Consider the following 22329-nt stretch of genomic DNA (forward strand, 5'->3'; position numbering starts at 1 on the left):
ATTTTTGCCCGGTTAAAAAATTTAGTTATTGGGACTTCCCTGGTGGCACAGTGGTTAAGAATCTGTCTACCAACGCAGGGGACATGGGTTCGAGCCCTGGTCTGGGAAGATCCCACATGCTGCAGACCAACTAAGCCCGTGCACCACAACTACTGAGCCTGCGCTCTAGAGCCCGTGCACCACAACTACTGAGCCCACGTGCCACAACTACTGAGCCTGCGCGCCTAGAACCCGTGCTCCGCAACAAGAGAAGCCTCTGCAACGAGAAGCCCACGCAGCAACGAAGACCCAACACAGTGAAAAATAAATTAATTAATTAAAAAAATTACTTGTTTCCTTATTCTGATACATGTCCTTAGCTGAGGTATGTGGTACAAATATTTTCTCCTGGTTTGTTGGTTAACTTTTTGTTTTCTTAATGGTCTTCTTAGAAAAGTTTTAAATTTTGATAAAGTCCAATTTATCAATTTTTTTAATATTTACGCTTTTTTGTTCTACCTAAGGAACGCTTGTCTTCCTAAGATCACAAAGATTTTTCCCCTGTGTTTTCTTCTAGAAGTAGGAGAGTTTTTAGTTTCACGTTTAGGGCTATGATCCATGTGAGTTAATTTTTCTGTAAGATGTAAGGTAAATATTCATTCTTTTTCCATGGAGAGATCTAGTTGTTCTAGTGACGTTTTTTTTCAAAGGACTTACCATTTCCCAAGAAGTGCCTTGTCAGTTTCTTTGAAAATGTTTATAGATGTGGAAAAAGGTATATGCAAGGTATATTCAGATACTTTATCTGTAACTCGCAGTAGGATACCAGAGTGAAAGAGTGGGCCAAGCATTAAAAATAATTTATGTGGTTACGAATCTCTTATTTTCATCAAGTATAGTTTTAAATATTTCTTGATGTCCATTCCAGAATGAATCGAGCAATTCCCTTTGATTCTAAAACCATGTGAATAGCAACATCCATATTATGGTAGCAGAAATCATTTCACCCGTCATTTAAATATAGAGGCTTTCTGGTGAAGAGCAGCTTTGTTCCAGATGTCTGGGTTTGGTAATGTTCACAGATTCCAGAATTTTCCTTAAATGATGCAAAATGAAAAAATAGCACTCAATTTTACTCAAAAATCCAGATCTATAATATCGATAAAATCTCCATAATTTAACTTTCTATATTAGGAGTGCCGAAATAAGCTAATATTTAATTTTGAGACAAGGAAAGAAATATAGAAAAAGAAAACCCAATGCCTATGAAAACAGACATCTAAAATTTTAATGATTTGAAAACAGCCTGTATATACAATGTGGGAGAGAGAGATACAGATTGAACATTTTGGTTCGGAACACGTGAAATGCCACCACTTTGCTCAAGTCTGTCATCTCCTAAGAGATGCACATTAGACAATGAAATCTACAAGGACACTTTTCAACCTCCTCTTCGTTGATTTTCAGCAACCTGCTTCTTCCTTCGCGCACACTTTCTTTCTTGTAACAATACAGCTTCTTCTGGCACAGCAGAACATCAAGAACTACAAGAGCGGTGGTTCTGAATCAAAGCACTTCTAGGGTAAGTTTCACTGATTATTTCGTATCCCACTTAGATCATGCATCCTTCTCGCCTAGATCCTTTCCTGTTGCAATGATTTGGTTGTTTCAAACAAGCAAGCTCAATTAAGTCAAGGCATATATCGCAAACCAAAATGTTTTCCAGTCGGCTGGAATAGCATTATTAAATAAAAACCGGACTGATAGACCGTAATTTGCTCCTTGACTTGGTAACATGTGACTACATTCACCCCCTGGGGTAAGAAGCGTGATGAATCTGACGGCTTGTGGTGTGTTTGTGCTGTGCCGACCCCAGCAGGTACGAGAGGACAGACTGTGGAACGGACGGATGCTGTGCCGAGCTGGGAGACGGTGGTGAGCAGTGTGCACAGGGTCATTGGCCAGACAGAGCTGTGACGCCTAGATGGGCTCCATACGGCTGCTCTGAGTGCTGGGTCTGCATTTGCATGTTTTAGGGAGGCTACAGGATCAAGCACCGGATTCGCTTAGAGTGGGATGTGGCCTGTGGCTCTAATGTTTCGGTGATCAAGGAACTGGCCAGTTTCCCTCAGGTAATGGGGTAGTAGCACCTAAGGGAATGTTGAGAGTCAGAAAGGCCCCTACTTACAACTGGCAGATGGGCCCATCCTTCCTTTTGTGGACGGTCACAGTCTGATGTGTCTTTATGAATTCCTGCTGCAAATAATATATTTTTTTGCAAATCTAAAAACATCCTTTGGAATATCGCATGGCCAAGTCACTCATAAATGCCAATGAGTAAAAAGCCTTGCGGAAACACGTTCTCTCCATGCTGAAACAACCCTAAGTGGGGACATGGCCCCTAAGTACACGTGTCACTCCTCCAGCACCTAACACGTCAGAGTTTGGACTAACGTATACTTTCTGAAACTTTCTAAGAGGGCTTTTTCAACCAGAAATGAGGCATCTTGCAATAACGCGCCCAAGACAGCCAGTTTTGGAAGGGGTTTCAACAACAAAAACAAGGCATAGCATGCCTCCTTACTGGAAGGTGCACACCTGCAAATACACTGTGCTTCCCAGACTTGGGAGTGACAGGCTCAGAATAATCGCTAGTATATGTAGAGCAATATTACAACCAGCTGGTATGTTTTCTAAAAAAAAAAATGCAGCATTAGGAGGTGCTTACTAAGGTGCTTCTTAATTCATGGTTTTCAATGGAATGTATCAGACAAACATCTATGAACGAACATGAACACACAGTCATACACACACACGGACAGGATTCTGTACAGTTTACGTCTTAGATGCTTAGATGTGTACACAAGAACCACGCAGGAAAAAAAAAGTTCCCCAGAGTTCCCTGAATTTCTGAATGTCGTCTAACCCATCAAGTGTTAAAATATTTCATTTTCATATAAAATATCTACAAAAATAGATAAGATTTACAAAAACCAGAGAGTATTTCCAGTTTTCCTCAGTAATCCAAGTCAGTCTCTCTTTTGCTGCTCAGAATGTCGCCATCTCCAGCAAAGAGCGCTTGAAGAGCTGCGCGTTCCTGGACAGGTCGGTCACCTGGTGGACCATCTCCTGCAGGGCGGAGGTGCTGGGGTAATGGAGCGCGGCCGTCTTGGTCGCCAAAACTATAGTCTTGAGCTGCTCGCAGAGCTGGTTGCTGGAGTTCATCACTTTGTTGCGAACGTCCTGGGCGGCCACCTGCCTCGTCAGCGTGTCTCCAATGAACACCAGTTTGTGGGCGCTGAGGATGACGAACTTGCTGTGTGCCACGAAGATCCGTGGGGGCTGTGCCGAGCTGAGGCAGCTGAAGAGCGCGTCAATGGCGTTGAGGAGGGAGATGTAATGGGTCTCACACTGGTCGTAGTAGAAGCACAGCAGCTGCCTGTCCTGCGCGCCCACGCCGCTGCTGGTGCTTGGGAGGCTCTGGGAGGGCTTCCACTTGGAGATGTCGTTCTCCACGGGCTTTGTGATTTCTTGTTCCAACAACTGGAACTGACTCAGCTGCAGGGAAGGAAAAAGCCGAGTTTGTTAAGGATGAGGCGATGTGCCGACATGGAAATTAACCAGGGCTCGCAGTTAAAACTCAGGGACCTTCATCCCAGTGTGAGGTGCTTATTAGATGCCAAGGCTTGTCCAGTCGCCTGGCTTTCCTAAGTTGTGAACTGTACAGGCTGACAAAGAGGGTCCCTAAGGAATCCTCCAGCTCTGACTTCTGTGACTGGACACGATTGGTCTCTTCTCTCCTCAGGCTGGAAGGCAGCATAGGGTTTAAACCCAGCTCTGTTACCCACACCTTTACGAAGGTTAAATGAGTTAATATTTGCAAAGTGCTTAGAATAGTGTTTGGTATAATGGAGACTCTAGGTAAATGTTTATTACATGTTGAGAGGTGGCCAGGGAAAAGCAAACGTGGGGATCTCTTTGTCAGGTCAGTCACTGACAGTTTGCTCCTTCTGGGGGAAAGCCTTTTGTCCCTTCAAGGCACTTAGATAAATGACAATCCATGACCCTTTTCTATTTCTCCTACTCTTTCTGTCCACATTTATAAATGTTATTATCCAGCACTACAGGGTAGACTACTGCATATAAATACATGTGCACTGTGGAAGAGAACTTCTCTAAGGGAATCTGAACGCAGGCTGTGCATCATAACACTTAGCCCCCCAGAGCGGTCGAAAGGAAGGGGCTTCACACAAGGTCAGACTCAGTGTTAGCTTTCTCCCTTCTCTCCTCACTGCCCCCAGCTGGTGTATTATTTAAACTGCAATGATAATAATTTCCAGCTATTGCAACAAGTGTCAGGAGAGGCTCTCTTTTACAGGCAAGGACTATCTATCTGTGACCGGAGTTTAGGACTCAGTCTTCTGCCCTGAAATAGGGTTGAGTCTGAGCAGGGTTAACCTCACCCAGCTTCTCCCCTGAGAAGTGCACGGCGAGCTTTCCTTTTCTGTAGACTCTGTTTTCTTCTTAGGAATTACTATGATTTCAACAAGTTCCCCAAAGCCCTGCAGTCTTACTTGGGCAAATGCCAAAGCAAACATAAACAGATACAGGGCGATGCTTCAAGATATTCCGCTTATGCTTTTGCAAGTATGTTCATAAATATATCATCTCATTAGGTCGGAGGGGAGAGGGACTTTCTCATTTTATAGAGAAATAATGGAAGTTCAGGGAGGTTAAGTGACTTGCCTGAGGTCATATGATTGGTTGGCCAGAAAGCACAGATTAGAACTCTGGTTTCCTGAGTTCAGTGCGCCATTTCATGTCCCTACATGCCATTTCAGTTCATCCTAAAAGGCCTATAAATCCTCCATCCATTTCTCGTTATTTTTGTGCCCTTGTATTAGCAATACCCATTATTATTTGCCCCACTCATGCCCAACTTTTGAATGAAACTGCCTTGCCCAAAGCCCTTAGTAAATGGACTTGGATATATGTTGAAAACACTGGATCCTGCCCTCCTCCCCTTAGATTGGACCAAGAACAGCCAAGCCACAGGCTTGGGGAGAGACAGAGATAGAGATGATAGAGACAGAGAGACAGAGGGAGATAGATAGATGGATAATGGCCCAGACTCTTTTTTAAGGAATTTGATAAACCACAGAAGGGGCTGACTATTAGCAAGGAAGCTGAGATGAAAAACTATATATAGGAAAGGCTTTGAGTGTCCAGCTGTGGGTTCTGTAAAGTTACAGGGGAACCAAATGAGTAGATAATCAGAGGAAACTACCAAATAGAGGCCAAGGAAGTCAACTTAGAGAGACACCAAGTTAGTCCAGGAAGGAGAGGACACTGACAGTCCTAGTGCCTTAAGACATGGCTATAGCTTCATTTTCTGTTCCCGGATTCCCCTATTGTGGCTTTACTACAAAACCTGTTTGCTTGGGCCAGCTTGAGTGCGTCTTACTCCTTGAGACCAACCGCCTTAGCCCAATAGTCCTAATAAGTTAGATGTACAGGCTTAGCCTGGAAAAACTGTATTTGGACATGGTCCAGGTACACCCAGCTAGATTACTAAGGCCATAGACCTTCTCTTTGTCCTTATACCCTATTATGTGCCTTGGAGCTTGTTTATGCCAAAGTGTACTGGGAGGATCAAAACCATGATCTTCTGAAGTTACAGTTTCCTTATTAAGTGGGAAATGTTTTCAATACCAAGTAGTTTTTGTTCTGATCGAACGTACCTGATGATGTTCCAGCTGCATCTTGTTCTGTTTGATGATGTTTTCTTTTTCCAAGAGCTCCTTCTGTTGCCTCTCAAACTCCTCCTTACCCTATTATTTTCCAACATAAAGAAAACATGACGTCACCACTAGGATTCGCTTATGCTAACAGTTTCATCGACAGACACGTGAATACGCTTCCATTTTCCGCTGCCTTGGCAATTTCCTGCATGCCCAGTTAGGCCCTGTGAACCCCAGGCAGGGCTTCTCGGCCAGACTTCCAGAGTCACTGTGCGGATGAGAACCGAAAACTAAAACCCATTAGCATGTGGGGTGTCACGCTGTCCGCTCCACTTTACCGTTTTTGGAGGTTAACCATGGCCCCCTTCAAACCTCCGTACGCGGTACTTTTTCTCAGGGCTCTTTTCTAATAGATTATATGCAAACCCATAAACCCCCCAACGGGGGTCTAAACATGGTCCACATTGTATTTCTAGTTGCTTTCAATCATCTACAGCTCTACACCAAATTAGCATCTCCCAAGAGGCAGAGTTGGACAACCAGCCAGGTCAGTGTTTAATGCCTCGGTCTACTCTCTCCCCATACTTCTTTTCAGCACAAGGTGTGGCTCTGCTCTCCACTCCCCGGTTGTAGGCAAAGGAACTGTGTGTAATAATCCTCAGGAGACTTCGCGGCTGTCAGTCAAATGAAAGAATGGCAGAATAAGATAGTGAAGCAAATTCTAAATAATGGATCTTGTAGAATGTTTTAATCCCCCGAAGGGAAAGCTGTCAGGATCCTGAGTCAACCTGGTGGAATTTCCACCTGGAGGACACAGACTGTGACGGCCCGATTTCCCTATGCCGTTAAGTTCTAGGTCAATTGGCAAATGCCCAGTGCTCTTCAAGGTCAGCCTATGGTGGGGTTAAGTTTCTCTGTGAGTAATTCTACACACATACACAGTATAGAGCTGAAGGGACCTTAGAAATTCAGAGGTTTTCAAATCTTTTTCCTTAACCGTGAAACACCCCTCGCCCTACTTCTTTTTTCCAAATAAAGTATCGTGCAGAACCGTATCATGAAATGCAAACCGAAGTGGAGCTGGCATGTCTATTTGCGGCCCGCTAACCTACTTGGGGAGTCTCCTCCTGCTCGCCTGAGGCATATCTATCAGATCTGATCCACCCCTGCACTTCATTCATTCTGCAAATGAGGCAGTGACATGAGGTTACAGAAGCTGGTGACACAGTGTCACGGAAAAGTCTAGAGGACTCAGGACTCTCAGGCCAGTATTCTTCCTACTGGACAACATTGCCTCCAATCTGTGAATCATTCATCGTGTTTCTGAACATTAATCTTGGTCTCGGCTCTGGTAGTCTAGCTACCAGCCTTATAGGCATTAGCCCCAGGCCCCTGCATGTGAGTGTAGGTGCCGTAGGAGTCTGGTTCTTTACCTGGAGGTGGACATAGTCGTAATCATCCATCCAGCTCCGTTCAGAGCCGTCACTGCTGCTACAGTCAGGGGGCTGGTCCTTGCCCAGGCTTGGGGGCAGTGGCTTGTTGAGGGCTGGAGCCTTGTGGTCCCCGGGATGCAGCCGCTGTACCTGGGAGCTGGCGTGTGGGCACTCCGCGGAGTTCGTGATGCTCTCAGGCCCACTCTTCCCATGCGAGCTGCCAGGGCCCGGCTTGAAGAGGGCCTCCGCGTTGGTGTTGATGGTCGTGGTCAGCTGCTTGGCATCGTCTGGCACTGTCTTTGCCACCATCACGAACCGGTCCAGGTCATCCCATTTGTTTTGGGGCTTGTTGACGGCCAGAACGTTCAGGGACCAGCTGCACTCGTTTAAGTCATGGCTGGTCTGGCTCAGGATCTGATGGGAGTCCTCCAGCCTCTGGAGCTCCCGCTTCATCTTGTTGTGGAGGGGGGGCTCCGGCAGGCAGGAGGCGTTGGCCGTGGCCCCCTTGGCGAAGTGCAGGTAGTCCCTCAGGGCCAGCTCCACCCTGTCCACAGCGGCGCGGACCTCGTTGACGTGTCGCTCCATGTACCCGTAGCCCCGCCAGTCGGTGGTGACCAGCGCCATCAGGCCCGAGACGCCCATCTCCAGGGCCTGCTGCAGCCGGTGGAGCCTCTCGATGGCCGTGTCTGGATCCAGGAAGAGCCTTCTGTCCTGGGACGGGGAGGCAGACAGAGAAGATTCCTTCGAGGTGGTGGAGGACGTGGACATGGTGCTGCCGGTGCTGGAGAAGGACAGCCGGTTGATGCCGTCCACCACATCCTGGGAGCCTTTGGCGTCCGGCGGGTTGCGCAGCGGCACGTCGTAAACCCCGTCTCTCTCTTCGAGGTTTGCTTTCCCGCCGGCTTCTGCTGGTGGTGCCAGAAACTGGACCCCCCGGGGGACATCGTAGGCGTCGTTCTGGGAGCCCCCGGGCTGGCGCAGCTGCGGGGCCGGGTGGCTCAGGGAAATGCTTTGGTGTCTCCGTGGCGCCAGCTCCGCTGCAGCGTCGCCATTATATTTAGCGTGAAGGTCCTTCCCCAGGGGCTTGGTGCCGGCTGGGGGGATGTCATAAACGCCCTCGGGTCTGCCGTCGGGCCGGCCGGCGTGTCTCATCGGAGGGGGAAAGTCGTATTCTTTCTCCCTAAGCCCGGCCTCATCTCTGCAGGCAGGAGGTGGAATGGCGTATCCCTGAAAAGCAAGTGGAGAGCGAAGCTGTTATCCGCTCAGTTGGCTCACGTGACGGTGCGGAAGCTGAGCGGTACGTCAGGATGAGGGCCAGGTGCTGCCTCCCTCTCGCTCGCCCTCCACCCCTAAGCGTCTCCCTGCCCTCACCTCCCCCGCCCTTTGACAAGTGCATCCTCCCCTGGCCTCCACGCTGCGCTGCGTGGAACCCTCCTGCCTGCGCTGCTCTCCTGGGCCTGCGTTGCTGAGCGCCTCCTAGGGCTCCTTCCTCAGCTGCTGCAGGCTGGGAGGGCAGGTGATGCATCAGCAGCCCCGGCCAGGCGTCAGGAGGCCTAGGGTCTCTCCCGGACCTGTCAGCCGTGTGCTGCCCAATAAGCCGCTTCAGTGTTCTGAGACACGGTTCCCTCATCTGCAGAATCAGGATAACTGTACTTCCTGGGCAGAATGAGTCCGATGCGTTAGCCCATGTATGTACGGCCTGAGTAAGCTGTGACACCCTATATAAACGTGGGCTATATGAGATACAGCAGTCGCTTGCCAAATGGAATTGATTACCTTCTTATTGGCTCTCCTTACTGACTCCCCATTTTTTTAGTGTGGGCCCCTAAATATGGAATTCCTAGAATTATCTTTATTGCCGGTTCTTCCTCCCTCCCCCCTTCTCTTCCCTCCCTGTACTCTCTTACAAAGGCTAGCTTCTCCTCTTTGGTTTGTTTATCCCAGTACACACACGCACACACGCACACGCACACACACACACACACACACACGTTTTTTGCTGCTCTGTAGCAGCTCACTTACCCCTTTGGTAGGAGGGATGTCATAGACCCCTTGAGGTTTTATCTCTCCCACTGGGACTGAGAACACGGGGCCTTTCACAGACGACGGTGGGATGTCGTACACCTGAAGAGAAACACCCCCCCAGAGTTACCCGGCACGGAAATGGCTTATACGTGTCATTTTTTATGTACTAAGCTTTTAATGACGGATTTATTTACCAGGTTATGTGTTCCCTTGCTCTTCGGCTGAATTCTATGTAATAAAGGATTGATGGAATTTTTCTTTTTCAATTTTGTATTCTTTGACTTAGACTGAATATAAAAATGATCTTAGGTAAACTGCCTGCACTGTCTGTATTTTAAATTGTAGGTTAAATTTTACGCTGCTGATAAATTGATAAGCAGTAAGAGCTTTGTTAGATCAAAGCCTCGATGCCCTACTAAAGCAAAGCCAGAAAACATACCTTAAAACATTGGCTAAAACGGCCCCTGGACAGACAACCTAAATAAAGCGTCCCATGACCTGTACATATTTTGTGAACTTCCCTTTCCTCTGTAGCCCTGAAGCAAAGCCGCCCTCTTCCCCAGTGACCACATTTCTGGTACGCACCCCGTGAGCGGTCTGGGAAGGAGGGACATCATAGACGTCCTTTTGGTATCTGGACGGGTACTCGTACACATAGCCGTGGCCTGTCCTCATCGGCGTGATCACCTGTGGATGGGAAGACACGGGGGTAAAATTCCAAGCCGAGTCCTGAGGGCATCTCCTAGCCTCCTAATCAGACACTCCACCCTCATCTTTCACCCAACTAAAAAGAAAGAAAGAAAAAAACCCCACAACACACACACACACACACACACACACACACACACAAAGAAAGAGGGAGGAGACAAAAGGAAGGAGACAACGGTAAACTTTTAAATCCCTCTTGAATCCCAGTGAAGAACCATTCCCTGAAATACCTCTGTCCCCATTCCTCGTGGTAACAAAATCACCTCAAAGTTAGTCAGATAAAGTCTGAATTCCCAAAAGGTACTTGAAAGGAGAATCATGTTTGAATCATGAAAGTCCTAGATCAACCCTTTGGAGCATCAAAAGCACAGCATTTAAAAAAAAAAAAAAAGGCTCTGAAACTATTTGTAAATAGAGTTCGGCCACTTAAAATTCCTCTCATACCTTCCCCAGGAAGCCTCTTCATCTGACGTTATTATGATTATAACTAAAATTCCATAGGCCACTAGAGTACTTTTATGAAGGTTCACACAGCGCTGCCCTTAGAAGCCTGCAGGAGCTTTCATTTTAACGAATGAAACACATGAAATACTGAGTCTGGGAGCCGACCAGGAAGAGAGCTGAGGTCTAATCATTTTCCCATTTCCACCGGGGAAGCAAACATCCAGACGGTACCTACGTCCAAGTGATGTCAAAAGTCAAGTACACTCATCGCAGCTCGAGCATCTGGAACCAATGTCAATGAAACAAATCTTACCCGACAGGCTCGCATTTTCATATCTACACACTTCATTGTGTCCTAAGCACAGGTAGAGAAACGACTGGAACTTAAACTCCTCTGAAAATATATTTAATCCCCCCAAAGCTTCTAAACGACTAGGGTCTTGTTTCTGCCTAACCCCTGTCCCCCGAATGCTAACAGCACCCACCTAAGTATTGCTCATGACATTTGTGAGAACAGACACTGCAAATTAGGAAGAGTTTGTTGTTCTCTAAGAAACCATCATCTTTTATCCTTTCTCTAATGTGAAAACTCTGGCGTCAGGCTGCCTGCAAAACTATGCAAAAAATGCTCATATCCATCTTACCCCGAAATGGGTGGAACTCAGCCAAATGCACCAGTGCCCTTCTCCCTGGGGGCTCTAAATGCCCGGGTTCAATTTGCTTTTAAATCCCTGGTGCTTGTAGCTGATTATGGCTTGCAATGAAGGTAAACGAGATTAGTATGCAGCCACCATCCCATCCAATCTCGCCACTGCCTCGGGTTTGAAAAAGGAATCTCTTGCTTTAAGGTTTGTTGGCATGCAACATACAGAACCAGTTTACAAAGTGGCTACTGTGCTGTGCAGAGCAAATCTTCCTTTTTAAAGCAGGCTGCTCTTTGCTCAAGAAAGATACACTGTGTTCCCAATGCCCTTATATAATTTTTTTCTTCACTCGCTATTGTCCAGGAGAGAAATGAAGCATCTTCTCTTGGTCTATCTCATCAGCTCCTCTATTTATAGCTCTCTGTTTTGGCTGTTTAATAAAACCTGCTCACAGCGCAGCTTTTGTTCAGTCTACAAGTTTCTAAGAGTGGCTTCTATCCAAGGTTGCCAAGTTAGTAATAACGCTAATGGAAAACCAAGGCTGGTTATGCTGAAGGCCAGCAGACGGGTTTCATCTTTAGTTTAAAAAAGGGAGCGGGGCTGGGAGATAGATGGGGTGGTGCTAGTATCTGAAAATAGCGCTTGGTGACATGTAAACATAAGGCACAACCTCAGGAAGGCGGGTCGCCAGCGAGGCTCTGCCCTGCCTTTGCAGATCGTCCCTGGCCGGGAGCATTAATGCTTCCCAGTATTTAAGGTCTCACTTCCTGACAAATGTCACAGAACCCCCCGCGTGCTCTCTCTTTCTCATTTAGAGGATGCCTGTGGTCATCTGGTTTTTTAAAAACTTTGCATTCCAAACCAGTCATTTTCCTTGTTTATGCATTAAAAGAAACAGATGGTGAAAAACCACAGGGGGAAAAAGCCAACAAAGTACAACCTTCCCCGATGCCAGCATCCTGATGTTACTATCCAATTCGCATCGGTCCACAAATGGCGTGGAAATGGGACCGGGGCTGTGCATCTGGTCAGACACAGGCAGGGCACAGAGTGAGCCCCTTTGTGACGCCCCAGAGAACAAAAGAAGCTGGACCTCCTCTACTTTTGGACCTTCTCCAACTCACCCCATTGCTTGGGTCACTTTCATGCCAATTGTGTGTTCTCTCCTCAGAGGAAAGTGCTGACTGTTCTGTACCTTACGAAGTATCCAGTTTTGTGGTTCATAAGGCCTTTTCTTCCTGCTTGACACAGTCCACAAAAACCTTTCTACTTTCCCAGGATTACTGAACCTCAGCCTATGAGGAACACCAAGGTCTAGCTAAGGGGATGTACATTTGGGAAGAAATCTCCTGGGCATTTGCACGGCAAGGCACTGATGTAATTGCTACACAAACAGCATCTTAAAAACTAATTTTCTCAATGAAATCAAGTCAGGTTTTTCATTTCCTTTTTTCCTCCATTTGTTTTTCTTTCCTGCATTCCTTTCATTCTGCGTATTTATTTATAGTTATAAGGGCTTAGCCTTAGGAATTACCAAACTGACCTCTTAGCTCTTTAGCGTTGCCACAAAGGGGGCTGAACCGTGGGCTCCCCAGGGCTCTATGACCGACTACTTTCCTGGTTGCCCTGCAGAGGATGTGCATTGTCCAAATATGGATTTTCTGTCCAGATGAGGGATCCAACCTTCCTTGGACGTTAGTATACTGTTCTTGTCAACTAATGGAAGAGTCTGAAGGGGGACACTTTGAGAAGAGCTATGAAGCAGAGAAGGGCAGACTATAGACGTTTAGAAAGGGAAGAGTCCACGGACTAAATCTCGGAGGCCGGACCCCGGCAGGGGAGGATCTAAAGCCTGGAGACTGGGGTCACGTTAGCTCTCTGCCAATTCCGCTTGTAGAAAACAAACAAACAAACATGACTTACTCCCCCCACACACACACTTTGATTCACACCATTTTGAGCCTCAGATTCTGGGCAGCACGAGCTTTTTAGAGATGCTGTTAAGACTTCTGAGTCTCATAATTTTGAGAGCCGTGCATGCTGAAATTTGAAAAGGGAGTCTGTGTCTGGGGTAGCAGCGAGGGCTAGGGAACCCTGAAAACCATCAGGTGTGAGAGTCAGTGGGCTGGGACAGAGCCCTGAGGTCTGTCATTCGTGTCTCCACATTCAGTTGGCTTGAGTCTGCACCTGTAGCAGAGCCAGGGCCTTACGCTTAGATGCCTGTGGGCTGAGCAGGCTGGGTGAAGGGAGAGATAAGCCAGGACCCTGTGTTGGGGGCACAGAATTCGTACTCTTTGAAAGGTGGCAGCCAGTCCTCAGCTCCAGCCGACCACTATCCTGAAAAAATACTCCCTGTGTTGCCAGATCTTTCCAATTTTCATGAGAAGTCAGAGGGAGGTTCCTTAAAAAACTAAAAATAGATTTACCATATGACCCAGCAATCCCACTGCTGGGCATATACTCAGAGAAAACTGTAATTCAAAAAGACACATGCACCCCAATGTTCATTGCAGCACTATTCACAATAGCCAGGTCATGGAAGCAACCGAAATGCTCATCGACAGACGAATGGATAAAGAAGATGTGGTACATAGATACAATGGAATATTACTCAGCCATAAAAAGGAACGAAATTGGGTCATTTGTAGAGATGTGGATGGATCTAGAGACTGTCATACACAGTGAAGTAAGTCAGCAAGAGAAAAACAAATATATATTAATGCATATATGTGGAAGCTAGAAAAATGGTACAGATGAACTGGTTTGCAGGGCAGAAATAGAGACACAGATGTAGAGAAGAAACGTATGGACACCAAGGGGGGAAACTGGAGGTGGGGGGTGGTAGTGAGATGAATTGGGAGATTGGCATTGACATGTATACACTAATATGTATAAAATAGATAGCTAATAAGAACCTGCTGTGTAAAAAATAAATAAAATTTAAATGATTAAAGAAAAAAGAAATCTGGATTTTTATGTGATATCTGATTTTGGAAATTGGCTCAAATATTTCAAACAGCATCTTGGCCAAACGACACGTCTCTGGCCCCCAGGGTGCCCAGTCCTTGCTTTCATCTGTGTATTTCTTCCTTCCTTCTCAGTCCGAGGGCAGGACCTGAAAGCTCTTCACTAGTTCTGTGCTTTGGCAAGACTGAACCACTCCATTTTTCACAGGTGCCCTGCGTGCCACACCTCTGCGTCTTCACTCACACTGTGTCTTTGTCCAAGACGCTCATCTTTCTTTCCTCATGTGCAAACTTCATTCAATTTTCAGGGCCAACCTGAGTGCCTCTCTCCCACAAAGCCTTTCTCAGACAGATACAATATCTCCGTCCTTGGAAACTTCCACGTGTGCATATACATCTCTAACACTGCTTAACCCTTGAGGTTTCACTGTTTCAGACCATCTCTTCTCTTCGCATTGTGGAGACGGAGACCATTTCTCCTCCATTTGTATATAAACAGCAGGGCCTAGCACAGTGCCTTGAATATAGTAGATCTTAGATAAACGTATTGACTGAATATATTAATGAACTAAAGGAAAACTCAAGGCTTTTCTTAAGCAAACTGGTGTGGATCTGGAGAGGACACTAAACAGGTCTGCCTGTAGAGGATGAGGTTGGTTTCCAGGTAAGTCAGCTCTAGGATGAGCGGGGCCCTGGGATAAGGGACATGTCTTTATCAGCCATGCATGGTAGTGCTGGGCAAGTGGCGTGGCCAAGAAAGCAGGGTGAATGTTAGGTAAAGTTGAGAAATCAGACACCATGGAAGAATTATCACCTGCACCACTATCTGGTGCAAACCACGGTTGGATGGCGGCAAAGAAGGGCCACTAGATGGTTTCCTTTTCCTCAATCTAGAGCTTGCATGTGACCCAAACACCTGCGTTCTTCTCAGCCACAAGCCAGAAATATATGGGGGAGTTTTACAAAAAGAAATGAAAACTAACTCTGCTTTTTACCTTAACATCAGAAAAAAAAAATACAATAGAAAGGAAGAGGAGTCATACTTTCTCTAGTTCTGAAAATATGCGACAGGCCCGTGTTGCATGAAGTCTTCTACCAAAGGCCAAGGCCACATTGGGTCTTTGGCTCATTGAAAGGATTAGGTCTGATGAGGGGAGTGATTGAGAACGTAAGCTGGACCCAGGCAGAACTGGATCTAGATCCTTGCTCTACCACTTAGCAGCTGTGACGACATGACCAAGGTATTTCCTGGCCTGTTTCCTCATTAGTAAAACAGAAGTAATAATACTTAGAGGCTATTAGGAGTATTAAATGAGACCAAGTACATAAAGTACCTGGCAAAGCATAAACCCGTAGGCCTCAGCTATTTTTATCATAATTGTTACCTAGGTTAAGCAGAGTTTACTTTTGGGCTTAAACTGTGGACTAGGTAATTCAGATCAATCCCCCTAATGAAGACAGCTTTAAAAAAGTGAGGAGAATATATGAAAACTCTTCTTGATAACATCAAAAGTTAAAAGATAGTAAAGGATTACCAGGTCAAAACTGAAAAGTGGAGAAGGAATTCATAGAGGGGAGCCCACATTTTGAGGCTGCTTTTTCTCTGGCGGCATTTGCTGATCTAAGACAGGTCTGAGGGGCTACACTGTGTTTTTTCAGCTTCTATGGGGGAAGGGAAACATTGGACTCTAGGGCTCACCAAGGTAGGGACCCTGATAACCAACCCGCAGTTTGGGTTGGGACCCTAAGGGCCACATGCGAAAGTAAGGAGCAGCTGGAAGTGAACCTACCCTTGTACAGGCTAAAGCTAGGTTTTGCGTCATCAGGCTTGGCGAGGACATCTCAAAGCCTGAAATCAGATTTATGTGTGTCTGTGAGGCTGGCAGAGCAGGTAAAATTCTCTCTGGATTTTTACTCTCTCTGAACAGCTTTACAGGCCTTGTATTATTTCTGCAAATATTTTTTAAAAACCACAGATGTCCAACACACAATCAAAGATAACTAGGAATTCGGGAGACAAGGCAGCAGAAACAAGAACAAAACAGCCCATTCCTGCTTCCTTCCAAATAGGATGAGTATGTTTCTGTCTTGGTGATCACAGATCTCAAGGCTGTTTGCTTTCAAAATGTTTCATGATTACACCGTAGGGGAATACAAAATTGAATCATCCCTAGATTTAAGTCATGGAAAAAGAGACTAATCTTCACAAATGTATACAGTGTTCCCAGTGAGGTCTACGAGGCAATGGGAATTTCAAATTAAAGTGATAGATGACAAGAGACTTTTGCCCTTGGTGATCAGCAGTGTATTGACTTGGGTTACTATTTTACTCTGGTCATATCAGTGTTGCCATTGTCACAGTTATCACCGTAACAGCACAAGACACACCAGTGGAAAACCCCAGGAGAAAACGTGCTTTATAATCTGAGAGATAAAGATATTTATCCAAGAGAAAGACAGCAAAGTCCCAAACCCAAGAGACGTTATTGAATTTCTCCTCTGCATTTCTTTTCGGTGGAAGAGCACATGCTGGGTGTGTCAAGAGGATCTCACCGAGAAGTAGGACGCACACCCATGAGGAATGTCTAGAAGCAAAACACTTTCTAGAAAGACAACTTCTGTTCACATGGTATCACTTGTACCAAGGTCTCAGCAAGTCTACTTGGGCGTGCTGCTTCCCTTGGGCATCTAGTTTACCTCCTTAAAGCTGAGCTGGTGGGAGCCTGGGTTGGGGCATAGCAGAAACAGAGGCCCTGTGGTTAGGAGAGCTTCAGCCAGATGCTGCCCATTCAGGGGTGCGCTAGGGGAAGTGGGAAGGGAGCAGGCTGTACCATTCATGAAGGCAGATCCTCCTTGCCCACCCAGCGACCCTGTGAAAGCCGATTAATAGGGTCTCAGGTCCCGCCATGTTCTGTGCTCCCTTGCACAAGCCCTACTGCTCACATACTTATCACAAACTCTCATTTCTCTCCTCCAACGCTCGCCCCTGTTTTGACTCTTTCCCTCCTTCCATGCTATCAGCAACCCGAAAGAAGAACAAAACAGTAAAAAGGATGCAGAAAAACCCTCCTGTTTGACTGAAAGAATTGGGTAGAGTGGATGAGACCAAGATGGGACGGCGAGAAGCACAGGGAACTTTGGCGGCCTTGGTCCTGTTCTAGTGCATTACTATTATTCTTCATAGTTCTACACTGGATGTATGTACGTATCAAAAAAGAAATTCAAAATCATAAAAATAGAATTTTTTATAACTTTAACAAAATTTTAAAAAGTAATATGAAATCCCACTTGGAGGGGTATAGGGAGGAGTCTTCTGTCACTCTTTTAAGTTTCTGTATCCCATGATTTAATTGTGTCTAAGTCTCTACAATCCAAAGCAACATTAGGAATGGTGTGAATGACACCATGCTTTGCTTCTGATATCTAGATAATGCCTCGATAATGGCCCAGTGGGGTTTACCCACGGATCCCGGCAGAGCAGGAAGGTGTGTAACCAGCTCCTGGTGTTCTGCCCTAAGGCCTAGCCAAGAACTGGGCAGCCCAGGTGGTCCATGATGATTACAGTACAGAGTTATAACCTCGCCATTAACAGCACCTAAGATCATCTGAACGCAAAAGCAGGCCTCCCTGATGAGCAGCCATCTTTTGCATTTTTCTAGACATATGTGGAAAGTAAAATTACATTGCTTCCTGTCTTTCTTTAATTCCTTGACACCCAGTTTTATTTATACTATCTCTGGGACCTGTACATTAACAAGAGTATTTTGATTTCTAAAACTGCCTGTTGGAAAGGACTTATTTCACTGAAATGCCCTTAAAAAGCATTAACAGAGCCACCACAGTATTTATTTGATCTCATAATAACTTCTTTGTCTTAAAGCCCATGAACTGTGTGACCCTTTCCCTTTAAAGAAAACCCTAGGAAAAGAAACATCAGAATTATCACTGGCTGCTCATTAGAACTTGGATCCCATTTTCAGAAACTGCAAAGTTATGGAGGTTTGTCTGTTTAAAATCCAAGATTACTTGTTGCTTTTCTCTGACTGGATTTATTAATTCTCTATAAATTCTTTCTGCCCCACTTGGGTGTAGCAGTGAGCTCATTTATTTACTTGTTATAGCAACAATATAATGAAAACTGAGTCCGGCCTTTAAAATACACCCTCATGGGCCCTGTGCACCGTTAACCCTTCCTACTGCTTCTCTCGTGCTCATCAAGATTTCTCCCCCTGTATTTTGGGAGGTGATTTACTTTCCCTCAAAGACATTTTGATGTCTGGTTTTATGTTAGAACGTAGCCTTTTGCTAGCCACGTCTAAATCACGGCCAGGCTCTTTTTTCAAATGAGTCACAGCTGAAAGCTCAGAGGTGGAATGGCACTCTTGGGTCCCTTTCCTTTGACACAGCGTTCGGGCGGCAAACCACTGCATACAAACAGTGCCCCGATTGTCAGGCCTCCAGCATGTCTCCCCTGCTGCTTTCAGGAAGCTCTTTGTGTAGCAAGTGCTAAAGCAATATTTAGTTATGGAGTGACCAAGCGCCAAAGAGCAGCTAGAAGCGTTTAAACATGAAAGAACATGACGGGAAATGACTCCTGGGTTCTGCAAGTGTTTGAGGTGTTTCTCTGGACGAAGCTGAATACAGTCTGGGACAGAGATGGGCACAGCACAGCCATTTTTTTATATCTCATGGACCGAAATGTTCTTTGAGTGAAAACTATAAAAGGCACGAGCATTTTGGTTCTTTTTTTGTCCAAATAAATTCAATAAACCATGAAGCACTAAATCTAGATTTTGAATTGGGTTTTAGAGAGGTGCTCACAGACAGCCCTCAAGGGATGCGATTATGGAAAGAGGAAAGGGATGGGAATTTCTGCACCCAGGTGCCTATGGGTATCGTCTCCTCCTAAATAGGGACAGGAAAGACGCTGTGACTTAACTGGGAGACCCGACATGATGGAGGATGGAGCAAACAGCTCACATGGCAGAACTTGTTGCCAGCTCTGAACGGCGCTGGCCCAAGGCTGCGGCAGGTCTGTCGCTTCAAGAGGCATCAGACTCATCAAGGGTCTCACCCAAGGCGAGAGGGTGAAACAGAGGAAAATGGGCAGAAAACGAGTTCCAGGATGACACACTTTCTTAGCTCTTGGTAACAAAGCAGGGAGGAGAGTTCTTAACGGGACGCTCCCCGGAAGCGTTCTCATGTATGGGACCAAGTCCGCGAACTCTGCGGCCCCCCGCTCAGCACCCCCGACCCCCCTCTCCCGTGCTCCTGCCTGCTCCTTGCTTTCTAAGACATGGTTCTATCCTCTGAAGGAGACTGCGGTTTCCAGATAAAAGGTGGACAGGATCCTAAAGGAAGGTAAAAGAAGGCTATGCCAAAACGTAGGGGTCAACTGAAATTTACATCAGCGCCTGAGTGTCTTTTCTTAAGAATCTTGAGGCCAAGTCATTTTACTCAACTTTTCAAGTGACTCTGGGAAAGAATCAGATAAGGATGTCTGGGTCATAAAATCTTAGCCAAGACCATTAAGCGATAATCCAACCCTACTTTCCCTTCCACAGTTGAGGGGACTAAAGTTCAGAGGTTATTCAGCTCGATGGCCACCGGGGTGTGAAGGAGCACCTCGGTTAATGGGGTCCAGCAGCCCATCGGGGCCCCCCTTCCAGTGCCACGCCGGCTACACAGTGTGTATAGGCTACACGGTGAGACAGATTAACTCACACATAGATACTTCCCTAACTTCACAAATAAATACTCCTAAAGAAGGTCACTTCCTTATTTGAGAAGCGAAACTTGAAATCTGGGTGTCTTATATTTTGGGGGTGTCCCTTTCACACTGGCAAGCCGGTTCTGGGAGATGTGACTGTATCTGGTTAAATGAAGTCATTCACTTGGAGCAATGTGACGTCATTTGAAAGGACGGCGCTTCCAATGGCAGAGAGAGCGCCAGTGTGGCAGGGCGTTGGCACCACGGTCTTTACAGCACCGCGATGGCCCGCTCAGGCCTTCTGAGGGCCGGCCTGCCCTGAAGCAAGTGACTGCAGCCGGGTGGCGGGCATCTCCTTGGTCGTTAACTCAGACTCCTTCAGCATGGAGGCTATGCTCTGGATCTGAGGTGGGAGCCTTTGGCAGTGCCTTTCATTCTTTCTGACCAACAGGATGCTTTTTAGCACACAGGGTTCTGGTGTTTAAATATGCCCTCTTATTTCAGGGCTTGGCAACATCAACCATTAGCTGGGACGTAAAAGTCATTAGCTTCAGAGTCAGACAGACGTGGGCTCAAGTATCAATCCTGCCTCTTCCTAGAGGTATGTCCCTCAGCAAGTTCACTTCTCAGACCTCAGATTCCTCCCCTGTAAAGTGGAGGCTGTGACGAACACCTAGTGAGACTGTTGGGAGGGTTAGATGAGATTATGCACGTAACGCCCCTAATGTGCGACCAAGCTCAAAGGCACCTGCAAGTCACCCCACTTTAGATCTAAAATGATCCTTAAAAGAAGTGAGTAGCTTAATAACATGCTGAAACGTGAAAACGCATAACTACTCTGAGAAATAACTGGTTTAAGCACACCATGCTTTAAGAAAAGCAAGTATTATAAAAATTATTCAGATAAATCCGATGTGATGATGGCCTTGCTAAGGGATTTGTTTTGGCTTCAAAAATTGATCGACTGTGGGGTCCCTTTAAAGATGGGACTCCTTGGTGCCCTTCATACGTTGCTGGAATCACAGCTTTGAAGGGAGACATACATGTCCCGAGTGAGTCGCACCTGCGCCCCTTAGACAGGAGCAGGGTGCCTCTCTGGACGGGGACCTGGACAACAAGGCTCACGGCACAGCTATTTAAGAAGGCGCCCAGCTCTGCATTTTGCACAAGGGACTCAGACAAGTCTGCTTTTAAAAACGCGTTCAACCAACAGTAAGTCTCAGTTTTACTGTCAAAGCACCAAAATTCCGTATTCTTTTCTCTCCCTCACAAATAGAGCATTACCTACTGAGCCAGCCAACATACTACGTATGATGCTGACTTAGTCTCTCCGATAAGCACAGTCACTTAGCATGAAATCATTCGGGAAGGAAGATTACCTCTGTTCGCTTCGTCGTGAGTTTGTAAGAAGTTACTAAATCCTTCCTAGAAATATGCATTATCTATGAGTTTTATAAAGGCCTTGGCATTGACCAAACAAAAAAGACTTTTGTTCATTTCTAAGGAGGTATCACGGTTTGCTCATTCCACTGGCATGGGTGACTTAACTGGGAAGAGATACTTTTCCTTTTTGAAGTGAGGTCATAGAGCCCTTGAAATGCTCAAGGACCTTGAATTTTGTGTAAGATTTAAACTTTATCTTGACTCTTGAGGGTGGAGATTTTAGGTGAACAATCACTTCTTTGCATACACTAAAAAGCCATGGTACTGAGGAAAAAAATTCATTTAAATCAGGATTATCTTTATATAGGAATGCATAATTCTGGAACAGGGTCATATTTTATTGAGTTTATAAGCGAAGAAACTGGAGGTACCCTCTGCCCTGTCAAACTCTGATTCTCCCCAGTATTTTTGAGGGTGTGTATGATTTTGTGTGTGTGTGTGTGTGTGTCTGTGTGTGTGTGTGTGTGTGTGTGTGTGTAGGAAGGGAACAAAGGAATGTGAGGTGAAGTCAGAGTTTATCTTCTCTGGGAGCTTTCATCTCCTCTTAATCTATTTTTACTTGTTGGTAGACAATCATACTGCTAATATATAGCAGTTGGTTTGCTGGTATATGAGTGTTGTTCTGGGCAACCAGATTTCGCAATGCTTCACATCCCAATAAGGGAAGTCCTCAGTTCCCTAACCAGTGGCTTTGGGTGTGTGTGTGCCCGCATGTGTGTGTAATTTATGATGACTCAGCGTCTAAGAAGGCACAAACATTGCAGCATAAACTATTTATGGTTCTTATGTTACCTTTCAAGGAATGGGCCTGGAAGACCTGGTTAAAATCTTTGAATCATTTCCTGCCAATATTGGGCTATGTCTCACCTTGGAAGGTAGGAAATGGTCTTTAAAGATGATGTCATGGGGTTTGGATAAATCCTACTATTACTTGAGTTTACTGAGTGCCACCCCCAAAGCAGTACTTGCCCAGTCCATCATACACACTATAAATGTGGGCCATTAAAGTTTTAATAAGCCTGTGTGCTCCCTTGAGATTAAGTGAAATTACAACATATTTTGGGACCACAGAGGCAGGAGAAACTGTTGGGGTGCAGAGAAAGCTTCACAGAGGAGATGAACATTGAAATGGGTTTTAAAGTATGAATAGGAGTTCACAGGTAGCACAGATGAGGAAAGGCAGTAGATACATAATAGCATAGGTAAAGGAAGCACTGTTCCTCAGTGGGAAAAGTG

The 22329-nt window shown here is 45.9% G+C and overlaps 1 protein-coding gene across 1 annotated transcript in view; it reads right to left on the minus strand.

The window, feature by feature from the left end:
* Positions 1-1183: 1183 nt before the first annotated feature.
* The window catches only part of NEDD9 (neural precursor cell expressed, developmentally down-regulated 9), a 44835-nt gene continuing 23689 nt past the window's right edge, over positions 1184-22329 (minus strand). The window contains exons 3-7 of the mRNA XM_082663626.1: positions 9764-9865; positions 9176-9277; positions 7154-8380; positions 5721-5810; positions 1184-3537 (exon numbers count right to left, since the gene is read on the minus strand). Coding sequence (XP_082519752.1) covers positions 3028-3537; positions 5721-5810; positions 7154-8380; positions 9176-9277; positions 9764-9865 — 2031 coding nt within the window. The 3' untranslated portion in view covers positions 1184-3027. The remainder of the gene's footprint in view (positions 3538-5720; positions 5811-7153; positions 8381-9175; positions 9278-9763; positions 9866-22329) is intronic.

Source organism: Grampus griseus (genome assembly GCF_964374135.1).
Source record: "Grampus griseus genome assembly, chromosome: 10".
Taxonomy (NCBI): Eukaryota; Metazoa; Chordata; class Mammalia; order Artiodactyla; family Delphinidae; genus Grampus; species Grampus griseus.